Here is a 12,740-nt window from a genome sequence, read left to right on the forward strand (position 1 = left end):
ACTTCTCTGAACATCTGTAAGTGTAAGGTATGTTTTTAAAGCTGTCCCGTGTTCTGTGTGTATAAACTGATTTAAAACAAAACAGTTTAATACGGTTTACATAAAACCACTTTGCTTTAGTGAAAGTTAGATTTTATTATTGTTATATAAATATGAAATACAGACTTAGTGCCAAGGAAGCTAAATTACTCTTTTATACTGAGATGCAAACTGACTTCCCACTGCTTACTTAGAGTGCTGCAAGTCAGTATTGGAGGTGGTTGTTAAATCTTCAGTTCTGGAGCTCTAACCTTTGTTTCTGTATTGTTGTGTGACCACAGAGCCCAAGAGCTCAGGGCCTCCATTCAGCTTCCAGCTCTCTCCTGCCCTCAGCAGGGCTCTGTATCCCTTGGTGCATGAAGCAGGTCAGCCTTATGCTTGCAAGTTACTCATTCAATCCTAAACCTTGTGACATCTGCAGTTACTCAGTTTTGACTCGGTTCTTCAACTTGGTCGTAGCTGTAGCATTCTCTGGTTGAATTACTAAGCCAATGTTCTCTCTGAACAAAAAAATGGCACTGAACCAAAGCCTTCAGGGTTTAGCAAAAGGAATTTTGCTTTTTATTATAACTTTCCTTTGAATACAGTGTCATTTGTGCTTCTGATCTCTGACCAGACAGTTTTGTTTTTTTTTTTTTTAAAAGAAAAATAAAACCACACCTCACAGTCCTCATGTAAACTCCTGGCCTACAACAACTGCAGCTTAATGATGTGATGGAGAAGGCAGGTAAGATGGCATTTTACTTAAAAATTATTTCCACAGGAAATGATTTGATTTACATTTTTCAAGAAATTAATTCATTCACCAACTGGTAACAAAGGCTACATTTAATTAAAACTAGCCACACAGGTATTTCCGTTCTATTGCACGTTTAGAGTAGATTCAAGTCCATCACAAAAAGGTTCTTGCAGCCCAAGAGGATGGATGAGTTTAAGGTGATCATAAATGCACGTAAGATGTTTGCAGCGACTGGATAAAAATTAATCCTGAAAAAACTGAGATATACTGAAATGAAACAAATGGCTTCAATGAGAGAACCAACCACTGTTTCTGCAGTGCGCAGGAAGCGCACGGGAGGCCGTTCCGTTGAGCTGCTGACCAACCGGAGGCTGCAGTTAGGGCTTCTGCACAGGAGGCTGTGTGTAGTCTTTTGAGCCCGCCGGTGGCGGTGCAGGGCCTGCAGGGTAATCCCTGGGTCCTGCTGCAGGCAAGTCTCTGCTCCGAGAAGGTGCGTAGTCCCTGGAGGCAGGCGGGGGTAGTGGCGGGCCTGGCGGATAGTCGCGTGGGCCAGGAGGACCTGGGGGTCGGAAATGAGGGGGCCCACGTCTGTAGCTTCTGGGATCCGGAAAGGGTGGCAGTGGGCCGGGAGGCAGATCTCTTATTCCTAAGGGTGGGCCAGGTAAGAAATCTCTTGCAGCTGGTGGTGGTAAGGGAGCACCACAAACTGGAAGGAAAGGAGAAGGTGGGGTTAAATTTTACTTGAACCTGACTCGTTCTTCATTTCTGAATTTGTTGGAGCAGCTCTGGGGTCGGTCACTGCCACATGCAAGACTTCAGCAGTCATTCATTCTATCCTAGTGCCTGTTGGCTGCTGGTTTCTGTTATAGCCTAATCAAGGAAGAGCACCTGGGTGTGATGGAGACTTAGGGAAAAACCCACTCATCCAAACATTTGGAGCAAGACAGCTAAACCTCATGAAGAACGGGGAAACTGGTGCTACCGGCTGGCATTCCCAGTTCTACAGTACACTTCTGAGAAGCTCAGTGGGAGTTCTGTTTGAGCACAAGGCAATGCAACTGTACCTAGGGGCACAGGGAGAGGTCGAGGCCCAGGCCCGTAGTGTCCAGGGAAAGGAGCTGGTGGTGGACCATAGTTAACTGGTGGTGGAGGCGGAGGTCCCATCACTGGAGAGGTCATGACGGGCGTCCCAGGGAAAGAAGGTGGGCCTTTGGGACCAACGTTAACCTGTGTGAGATGAGGTTAATATTCCAGCATGTTAGTCACTGTATCAGAAGAATACCGACACCGCTGAACGCTGCAACCACTCACCACAGGCCAAGAGATGGAGGGGGGGAAAAAAAAGACATCCCAAAACTCATTAACCAAATAGAACATAAGGAGGCATGTTGCATCATCATCCCCTCAACCAGAACACTGCGTGCACTACTTAGGAGTGAACAATTTGTGCATCTTCTCAGATGACAGATTTTTCAAGTACAGCTTTAGCTGAAGAGATTGATCACTCTCTTGTGAAGCATCTTCAAGTGGATACCCCTTTGGTGTAAGGCCTGGCATCCAAAGTTAAAAATGGAATGCAGTTAAATACCACATGTGAGATTGCTTAAGATTATCATTGTCACGCTGAAACGAAGTGTTTCCCTGCAGCCCTTAAAAGAAAGGTCTAATTTCATTAACTCCATTTAAAAAAAAAAACAAAAACAAACCACAGACAGGAGGTGTTCATCATTAGAGAAACCTCTGAGACAGAAGTATTAGCCATTAGTTAGTTTTGCAGAGTGTTTTGTTATTGAGCAGTTCAGAACACCAAGCCTGTTACTGTTTTCCATGAAAGCAGTGCAACACCATGTTCAGCCTCTGAATACTCACTGTAGCTGGTTCAATAGATGAAGGTGAATCAGTAGTTACACAGGGGGCTTCAGGCTCTTTGGGAGAGGGCTGCTTTTTTTGGGGAAAGGGGCAGACATCAAATAAAGTAGTGACAAGACAGAACATGACACAGTTAAAGCAGCAGCAGGAAGTACAGTGAATTGTGTATTAGAAACGTTTCCTGAAGGTTGTTTCTTTTGCAGCTTACCGCCCTATCCTTTGCAGTGGCAGGAGAGGAGGTTCTCGGCCCACTGCTGATCAGGGATGCTACAGCAGGCCCAAGATCTGCAGAGAGAGCCACAAAGGCAAGTCTTAGTCATGTTTTTGGAAAAGGAATGTGGTTCCTCAGGTTCCGTTTCTGAACTGAAAGACTGAGTACACTGTGCAATTGGTGGCAGGCCACATAACTTACCAGGAACGGACATCCTTCCAGGGAGCTCTGGTGGCCTCCGTGGAGCAGGGGGGCCATCTACCACTGTACCTTAAGAGAAACAACACCAGAGATTCTACTCAACACACACCTGAGCTACTTTAAAATAAATTCATTTGTGTATTAAATATCAATATTTACACAATCCCTAGAATCAAAATCAGACCTTAGCATTCTATGCAGCATGTAAGGTAGGCATGACAGAAAGGCACCCTCTCTCCTTACCAAATTCAGCTCTCGAGCCTTCCCTCTGAGGAGCAGAAAGGGGCCTACTGGGAACTTCCATCATCTGTGTGGGTGATGGATTTCCTCCACTCACGGGTGATGGACCAAAAGAACCATCTCTACTTAAGGGCACTACATCAGGTAAGAAAAATCAACAAAGAAAAGTAAATCACACTGATTTTATTACTGTATCATAGCTGTTTTTTTGTTTTTTTTTTGTTAAGAATTAGCTGATTCTAAGACCACAGTTTTGGGAGAAACAGGAGCACTTACCTCGTCGTGGTGGGACTTGGCGATCGGGTCTGCCTGGAGTTGGCTTTACAATTAGCGGCCTTTGAAGCATGATGGTTTTTTGGTTCACTTCCATTAATCTAAATTTAACAAATAGTTTTTTAACTTATAATGTATAATGACTCTCAAATATAGTATTTTTTATATATATATAAAATATATATATATGTATATGGTAAAATGTTTGAGCTTTTACTAAGTAATCCTATTTCTAACCATCGAAACAAGTTAAAAGCTTAAAGTTATTGTTCATATGTGCACCACACAGTATTCAAAAAGGTCAAACCGACCTCTCCTTCTCCCACACTGTACAGAAACAAGCTGGCCATGCACCTTGCAGAAAGTAAGCTCCTCCTTGCCTAAGAAACAGCATGATCCCAGAGCAATAAAAACCAGCCTGTACTGTACTCACTTCTGTCTCAGGTTGGCTGCTTCTCTTTTCTCTTCAGCCAGAGCTCTCTCAGCAGAGCGGGCAATAAGCTGTCAGGGAAAATTTTGCCAGCTGCATTAACTGCACCAGCCCAAAGCCAAATACAAAATGTACAAAATGTTCGTATCAAAAAGGGAAGAACACTCTTACCCAGTTGTCGTGTGCTTTTTTCTCATGAGCAGCAATCTTAAGAAGAAAATAAGTATATTAATTTTTTTTCTTCTAACAAGTTCATTTCTAAGAACTCTTTACAGAGCATTAGAATAATGCAGTAATTGGCAGCTAATTTACCTGGTTTTTATAAGATCTCTCTGTTTTTAGCAATTCCTCTTCCATATCTTGAATCCTCTGCCTTTATAAATATAAAGAAAGGGAGGGGAAAGAGGGAATTAAATGAGTTTTCTTCAGTAGCTGAAATAAAGAAAAACAACAGCTTTCAGAAACCAAAGTTACTTGTAAACTTTCACTTCCTCAATAGCCAGCACGGCCTTTTCATCTGCAGCAGACAACTTCTGCTCCTTCTCCTGGCGTTCATACTCTTCTTGAGTTAGTTTTCTACACAGAGAAAATACAAAAACAAACATTAAAAAGAATATTTCACCATCCTACATCTACTATGTGATAATTTTTCACACCCTTTTTAACCTTATACTTCACTAACTATATGGTTTTTGACATTTCTCTACAAGTACTGAGGAAGCTCCTAATGTCTTCCTCTCTTACAAGAGCTATCCCACAAAAGTGAGGCCACAGAACTACTCGCAAGTTTACTATTCCTAACGTACAGTTCAACTTACATGTGCAAACAGTTTCCCAGAAAAAAAAGAAAAAAAAATACAGGAAGCCCTAAACTCAAATCAATCAACACAGTAACAGGCAGTATAACTCCCTAAAAGTTTTGGAAGGAATATAAATCCCTCAGTTAGAGAGGTCAAAAGGATGGCTTTTTTTTTTTGAAAGCTGGGCTCTCCTTTTCCTCTCCAGTACGTGTTTATTACATCTGGATCCTGAGGTTATAAGATCAGAAATTTTGGTACTGAGGTACTGCAGAACCTAAACTATTGAGATTCTTCCTGTGCTGTTTGCTCCAACCCCACACACTTGAGCCTTACATCTTTCAACTGCTTTGCCATCAGAACCTCAGTCTTATAGCATCTAGCTGAAAACATCCCTGAATCTTACCTAATATTTTCCCCACTACACTGAGATTGTATTATAGACATCTCAGTAAGAAAACAAAGCAATACATGAATGACAAATGACTACAGATACACAAGTAGTTCTTCAGTGCTAGTGATTCATTCACCTCAGCTATCAACATGAACTCAAACAGTTTAGTTATCTCGTGGAAGAGTAATTGATGGCTTACTTCTGGAGTGCCATTTCTTTCTGCTGGTAAAGTTCACCAAGAATCTCCACTTTCTGCTGTAGTGTTTTACATTCATTTTCCAGTCGAGCTTTGGCGGATTGCAGTGAGGAGGAGTCATGTTCTAATTTTTTTATTTGCTCTGTTGGAGAAGCAAAGGTAAGTGAGGAATTTGCAACTGGAACTGTTATGCAACTCAAGCATTCTGTTTCTTTTAAAAATCACAAACAGCATTTCATTCTAAGCAATTTTTTACTAAGTCTACCCACCCTCCAGCTCATGTCTTGCTGCTACTTCATCACTCAGCTTGGACTGCAGAGAATTTCTGTCTTCTTCAACTAGGGATAACATAGTTTTTACCTGAAAAAAAAAAAAAAAAAAAAAAAAAATCAGCAGAAAGTTTACAATCTCAGGCATAGCAGTAATGTAACTGCATTTATTTGTCCTCTTGTGTAGCATACCCTAGAGGCATCCATCATCTGCTTAATCTGAGTCTTCATCTTCTCATTATCTAGAAGAGAAAAATACATTTGTTTTCAGTGTTTCTTAATCCCAATTCCCTGACTCCAGAGCTGTTAAAAATAACATTCCCCACCTTTCAATGGCAGATAGGTCCAAAGAAAAAAAGGCAGGGAGTTGTGTAGGAAACGCAACAAAACACAATAGTAATTCACCACCCAGCACAAGGAAACTGGTAGAATTACTCTAAAAAGCATTCCAGAAGATTGCTCCTTGCAGCTTTTCTTTCTAGCCACCAGTATAATATTAGTGTGAACAGTGTCCGTTACTGGACACAGTTTGTGAAATTCAAGCCATGGGAATTTTCATCCTAATTATGCTGTAGGATTAGAAAAGCACAGGAGGCTGGAAGGAGGGAATCAGAGACATAAACAGAAGTGCCCCAGAATCAAAGACATTATGAACATGTCCAACATCAAGGAAGATATACTTCCTAAATAGTTTTGCCAACTTCTGTTTCAGTCTTTCAGATTAAAAGACACCATTACCTGAACGTATCCTGAGATAACCAGGCTTCTTGACTAAAAACTTGTATTAACATAAATATAGCATAACAACAGGGCAGAGATTTTCAGCTTTCAGAATTGTCTTAATTGCTAGCTTCGTACAGTTAATTTTTATAACTGTCATTACATCTACAACACACCTAAACAGTAAACTAAAAACTATGGACCGTTTAAGCATTTCTCCATTCAGTACTTTGTGTTGTCTGAAGATTAACTCTTGCAGCACAAGCAGCTACACACATTATTCTCCTTGTTCCCCACATGAGATGTACAAATCACCTGATGTGCTTTATTTAGCTGCTATGTGCAGCAGCCAGCAGGTCGGACTACTGTACCTGGCAACTCTCCGTTGGCCAGATCGTCTCTTGCGCTCCATTCGAGCCCTTCACCGTCCTTCTTGGCTTCAGATGCTGAATCTGTGTCAAGCTGCTTCAGCTGCATAATGCAGTTAGTTAAAACCTAGTACAGAAACCAAAGGATCACTGAAGGAGGACTGCTCTGCATTTTGTAAAGCATACTAAATATTTTACAACGCGCAATGTTTAAAGCTTGTTACAATTAACCTACTTCAATTTCGTTTTCTTTGTAGGCAAGTGCTTCTTCTATGTCCTTCTGAGACTTCCGATACAGTTTGATCTGCTCAGTGAGCTCAGTGTGCCTCTCACTCCAACCTTCAGCTTCTTTTAGCAGCTGTACGAAACACAAAAGCAAGACAGTTTTTTGGTTTATTCTTAGAATGTGTAACAGAAATCTGTTTTACTACCATCTCTGCAAAGAACTGATCATCACAGGTCACATATGAAATGCAAACTTAATGATGGTCTACTGGCAGAACTGGATGCTTAAAATCTTTCTGCAAGTTATATGATTAAGTGATTTTACAAACTTGACGTCTTCTCTAATATTTCAACATCAGAAACAAACTACTCCTACATGTCAGAATAGCAGGAGTTAATTGCAGCTCAGAGATAACCATATCGCCACATTTCTTAAAACAGCATTTATGTCACATACGGAGAATGAAAACAGAGATATTGTCAATTATCCACAGAAGTACTGTCGTGACATTTCAGGGCTACAGGGGATCTTCATTAACTTTGCTTCGGAATTGATTTTTGGCAACTCTTTGCTATAACATCCTTCAGCCCTGATCCCTAGCAGCAATTTCTTGATCACACAACGACCACCACATTAGCACAAACTTCCTGATAAATTACTGACAAAAATAATGGAGATGTGTGGCTTGTTTGCACAAACAGCTTGTGGGGCCTAAGGGGTTTAAATTTAATCTTAACATGAAATGTGAGATTCTGCTGGTAAGAAAACGAAGACAATGTGAAAATATACTCAAGAAAACTAGGAGTAAAGTGCTAGTGTTTAATTCAGAGGAGAAACAGTGTTGCCTCCCCTGGGCAGAACTTACTTGCTCTTTGCTCTTTTTCAGCCTAGCATTCTCTTCTTGCACATGCTGAAGCTCTGCTTTCACCTTTTCTTCACTTAGTTTAGATTCATTAAGGGCTATCTGCACCTACATATGAAACAAAAAGGAACAAAAAGAGGCCTAAAACCCAAACTGTACTGGAGTAAGAGCTACATATTACCTGCTAACAGAAAAGAAGAAGGCATACACGCGCAGACAGCTGAAATCTGTCAAGCTAGCATTTTCTATCAGGTTCCAGGTTTGAGTTTTCCAGGTACAGAACCGACACCTGTGACTGTCAGAAGGACACAGATAATGCTTTACCTCTGACAGCTCTGCAGAATGCACATTGAAAGCCTCTTCAAACTTCTCCAAGGACTTCTGGGTTTCAGAGAGCTAAGTAAGAAAAAGATGAACAATGAGCTCTATTGAACGGGTAGGTAGCTGAGCCTGAGTTTGTTATTATTGTAATCTATGCATTTTGGAAGCGTAAGTGGAAATTCAGAGCACCAATACATTTCCATTCAGAGCAGCCATTAGACTAGAAGCAACGCAGTGCTGCACTCTCAGCAAAGCAAGGAACAGAAACACACTGCACATTAGCACCAACTTTCCCCTTTGACTCAGCCTGTGCATGGCAGGGAAAGCTCCCTTTAGACCTACACAGCCTAGAACAAAAGTACCATGTGTTGCTGTCATTAGCAACAACCTTTGATCAAAACACAAAAGAACCTGTTGGAACTTACTATTATTACAGCAAATCAAGCTTTAAAAAAGGGAAGAAAAAAATAGTTTTTTTTGTTTTGTTTTTGTTTTTTTTTAAAGTACCACCTCTGGATGCAAATTAGGGACAGCTTAGAGATTCTTACATTTGTTACAGAATTATATGTTTTCTCTAAGCACAAGGAAGTCTCTCTTACCGACCTAAAAACTTCAGCCCATATTGTTATGGAACTTCCTGGCTTTGGCTCAAAATCCATTTATGTGTGAAAACACAACCACAGAAGTTGATAAAAATCTTGTAAGAAAAAAGACTACAAGAGAATCTCCCCCTTGAACTTGTAATGAACCCAAAGTTTAATTTCAGGTCTTTTTTAAGTGGTTCATCTCATTTTCTCTACCTCTATCTGTTAACCAACAGACTGTGAGCAGTTTGTAGGGCACACTTAAGGTAAGGGCAATGCCAGTCACAGGTGTGACTGCTCTTACTTTTTTCTGTTTCTTCGCATTCTGTTTTCTCTCTGTGTCAAGCATTGTGCACAGACTTTTTATTTTGTCATCTAGCTGATGATTCATTTCTTCTAGTCCTTTGACAGTGTCCTACAAAAAAAAAAAGAGTATAAGATCAATTAAGCAAGTTATTTTATTAACATTTTTGGTTTCAGTACAAAGACTATTAACTGCTCCTTACCTTAAGCCCCGCAATTTCATCTGAGAGAATGCTTTTTTGTTCTTGGGCCACTTTCATTGATTCCTTTGCTTGCTTTATCTAAGCACGAACACAACCAACCGAATTGAGGACATTTCAACACAATATTCAGTAAGAATGGAAAATAAAAATATACTAGCTGTTGCACTGACTGTGCCATTAAACCAATAACAAAATCAGCAATCAAAGGGACAAGAACCTAGAGCGATACCTTTTCATCGCATTCTGAAAACTTGTCTAACATTTCTGTTTTTTCTTGTAGGAGGTTTTGAATCTTCTCAGCCAGTTGCTTTTCAGTCACTAGAAAGAAAAAGAAAGCTTACAATAACTGTACTTCACATACTGGGGAAAAAACAACAAAATCAGAGCTATCACTTCAGGGAGCATTTGCAAGAAAGGACTACAGCACAGACTAGGATAGTTGTCCACTTCCTGCTAATCAGCTCATTCTGCAGGGGTCCGAGCACTTCCAGCTTTCATTTAAAGTGAGGATTGAAAACAAGACAGTAAAGCTTGTTAAACACTGATGCAAATAATTTAGCCCTTGCATCTGCTTGTTGGGAGCTGCTCACAAACAGCACAGCTGAGCAGAGTGAGGTGCTGGCAATGCACAGAGGAGCTACTTCAAAAGAAGTGACAGTCAGAATGCTGAAGACGTCTCAGACTGCTGCTTTGATACTCGAGGAGATGCAGCTGCCTTCCCTAAACAACAACCTGTTTCTGTAATATTGAAACCGGGTGGTCAGCAAAAGTAATGGGATGAAAGTTCCGAAAGAACTTCAAGACGCTCAAGGAGCCACGTGGCTTTCTAACAGACACTATTTCTGGACATCTGAAATGGCTGTGATCAAGCAGCAGTTGTTTAGACACATATTTTGTTTCTCTCCAACCAACCTTTAGGATACATCCTACATCAGTGCAATAAAATAAATGAAGTGCAATAAATTAAAGAATTGTCCAATTAGCATTATGTCATTTGAGCATCAAAAGCCCCACGTGCTGCACAGCAAATCCTGCAGCACAAACAAGAAGCACCGGTTGTTCCAACCACATCCTACACAGTGTGATGGCAACTGCTGCTCCTCCCTCCCCTCCTCTCCCACACGGGGGCTCCTGGCAAAGAGGATCCTCAGCCCTTCTGCTTGCAGGAGAGGAGGTCCGACAAGGGACTGCTGAGGTACAAAACACTTTCCAACACTTTAAAGGCAGGAATGCCCAATTAAATTGGTCTTTCCAGTTTCACTGCAGGGACAAACAATGAGTAATAGGTTACAACAACTGGAAAACAAGATCTCTGTCTCAATGCATTTTTGCTAATGTTCTTCTATTTGTATAGATTTTTAGTAACATTCATTTCATCATGCTTGAAAAGCATGTATTTGCTCTTAGCTTTAGTAGTTACTATGTAGTATCATGAGAGAAAATATTTTCTGAGGAAAAAAAGTTAGACCTATGTTCTTCATTCTTTCAGAGAAGGCTGCTAAGTAATTTCTGCACCAGCAGTACAACAGCATTTTTCCCCTCTACAAAAACATATTTTTTTCAGCCCAAAAATCTCCTTACAGATCTAAGACAGACTTTTTCATCTCACTAACCACATGAACTGTATGAAAGAAAACTGCAGTATAACTGAAATGAAACTACAGAGTACTGACAAGTAAGCAGTATGGTTTGTGGTGAGGAAACACGGTAGTTAGTGTGAAGACAGTTCTTTCATATTTTCATTTTGTATTCAAATACAAATTGCCCCACTTTAAATTCTTTTTCTTCTCAATAAGTGTCAATTGCACACACTTCAAGCCACATGCATATTTAGATCTGCATTTAGGAGGCCCTTCCTAATTGCACAGCAGCCAGTTTCAGGCTCCTTGCAACCCTCTAAATGGCAAGAGAAGCACCAAGGAAAAGCAAATTCACTGCAAGTCAGAAAACCATTCTTCCCCACTGCCATTGTACCAGTTAATCTGGGGATCACATTTATGTTGAACCACACTGAGCTCTTCCTTGCCCGTTCTCTAACCCGCGGTGTGGGTCACATTGTTTCTCTTAACTCAAAGCATATTCAAAATCCTCACTCAGGTAAGCAGCATCTCCCAGCCCAGCTGACACCATAACCCTGAACTCAGTGCTCTCCTCAAAAGGAACTGAAGATTAACACTTGTTTGGAAAGTTGTTTCAGAGAACCTTGTAAGTGCCTCAGTAGCAAGCACACCAAAAAGCACAGAGAAACTTACCTTGATACATTCTACTCTTTACCTATAGAAGAAAAAAGAAAATAGCCATAAGTAATATAGACGTTAATATTTCCTATGGAAGCAAGTTGCCGTGTATACACAGATTAAAGCAGCACATGGAAAGTACATCCCTCCCTGCCAACTGGAGTTGAATAACACTACAAACAAGCTTAAGCTGTTTTCTAATAAAAGCTTCTAGGCTAATGACCTGTCCAAGAGCCTAAGCAAGTATCTGTTTACTCAGACACTAAAAGGATAACAGCAAGTGGCTGCATCCCATAGGGAATAAAGAAAATCAAACCGCTTTGCAAAGAACAATCATGAATTTGCTAACATAAAAAAGCATGCACCTCACTTCGATCCTCAGCAATTGCTCATTTCAAAACACCAACACAGGAACTCAGAAGCTCTCTTTTGTGCCGTTAAATCGCAACAGTATTGTGGAGTTGAGACTGATCTAGTGTATTAGATATCAGAACTCAAGCAGTAAGGAAGAAAAAAATCTACCAGTTTTGTTTAGATAATATTTGGTTTTAATTTATTTTGGTTAAGCAAAAATGAACTATTTCACAGATTTCCAATGCACACCACTGAAAGGGATTTCTATAAAATAAACAGTCCTAAGCAATTTTCAACCATCCATTCCCTCAGAGACGCAGCGGTACACCTGAGAGCTATTGACGGTATTTATCTTTCACAGAAAGTTTCCTTACAAGGAAATCCTCAATCTGTAGCATAAAAGGAACACCGTCTTAGTTAATAAAAAAATTACAAATTCTAGCAGGGAAGCCCAGCATTTAACTGATACTAACGCTCTAAATAGAAAAGCCTACTGCTTTGACATGCCCAGTGCCACAAACAACAGTCCCTGAAGTGTCAGCAGGCTCACGAGCACGAGGTACACTCACCGAAAGGCAGGTTCTCCAGAAAACGATAGCAAGTGTGGCCATCCCCACTAAGGCAGTGACAATGACAGGCTCCCACGGAAGGCCGTGGAAATCAGGCCCAGGACGGATATCCTCAGGCAGGGTGGCAGCCAGCTGAAAGCCAACAACACACACGGCAGTGAATACGTTTCTGTTAAGCGCTCAGGTAAAGCGAGCAGTAAAGTAAGGGCTGACAGGTAAAGCGAGCAGTCTGACAAACATTTCTGTGCCTCTCGCAGAGCCTGAGAAGCATCTAGAGCTTTCCTGCAATTCTTCTGTACGAAATCGAAAACCGAAGAGGAACAAAACCACACGGC

At 40.9% G+C, this 12,740-nt stretch overlaps 1 protein-coding gene across 7 annotated transcripts in view; it reads right to left on the reverse strand.

Moving 5' to 3' along the window:
• Positions 1-570: 570 nt before the first annotated feature.
• Positions 571-12,740, reverse strand: part of MIA3 (MIA SH3 domain ER export factor 3) — a 28,512-nt gene continuing 16,342 nt past the window's right edge. For 4 of the 7 annotated variants that reach the window (XM_085219185.1, XM_085219191.1, XM_085219192.1 and 1 more), the window contains 23 exons: positions 12,406-12,537; positions 11,498-11,519; positions 9,475-9,563; positions 9,246-9,323; positions 9,044-9,154; positions 8,159-8,230; positions 7,838-7,942; positions 6,982-7,104; positions 6,750-6,873; positions 5,851-5,900; positions 5,659-5,749; positions 5,393-5,531; positions 4,477-4,578; positions 4,315-4,375; positions 4,174-4,209; positions 4,006-4,073; positions 3,576-3,673; positions 3,303-3,434; positions 3,060-3,128; positions 2,856-2,932; positions 2,648-2,719; positions 1,843-2,005; positions 571-1,484 (listed from right to left, as the gene is read on the reverse strand). In XM_085219185.1, the coding sequence (XP_085075311.1) occupies positions 1,156-1,484; positions 1,843-2,005; positions 2,648-2,719; positions 2,856-2,932; positions 3,060-3,128; positions 3,303-3,434; positions 3,576-3,673; positions 4,006-4,073; positions 4,174-4,209; positions 4,315-4,375; positions 4,477-4,578; positions 5,393-5,531; positions 5,659-5,749; positions 5,851-5,900; positions 6,750-6,873; positions 6,982-7,104; positions 7,838-7,942; positions 8,159-8,230; positions 9,044-9,154; positions 9,246-9,323; positions 9,475-9,563; positions 11,498-11,519; positions 12,406-12,537 (2,343 nt within the window). In that variant the 3' untranslated portion in view covers positions 571-1,155. The remainder of the gene's footprint in view (positions 1,485-1,842; positions 2,006-2,647; positions 2,720-2,855; positions 2,933-3,059; positions 3,129-3,302; positions 3,435-3,575; positions 3,674-4,005; positions 4,074-4,173; positions 4,210-4,314; positions 4,376-4,476; positions 4,579-5,392; positions 5,532-5,658; positions 5,750-5,850; positions 5,901-6,749; positions 6,874-6,981; positions 7,105-7,837; positions 7,943-8,158; positions 8,231-9,043; positions 9,155-9,245; positions 9,324-9,474; positions 9,564-11,497; positions 11,520-12,405; positions 12,538-12,740) is intronic. The other 3 variants (XM_085219187.1, XM_085219190.1, XM_085219186.1) reach the window with 2 other exon arrangements.

This window comes from Meleagris gallopavo, chromosome 2 (assembly GCF_905368555.1).
Source record: "Meleagris gallopavo chromosome 2, MGAL_WU_HG_1.1, whole genome shotgun sequence".
Classification (NCBI taxonomy): domain Eukaryota; kingdom Metazoa; phylum Chordata; class Aves; order Galliformes; family Phasianidae; genus Meleagris; species Meleagris gallopavo.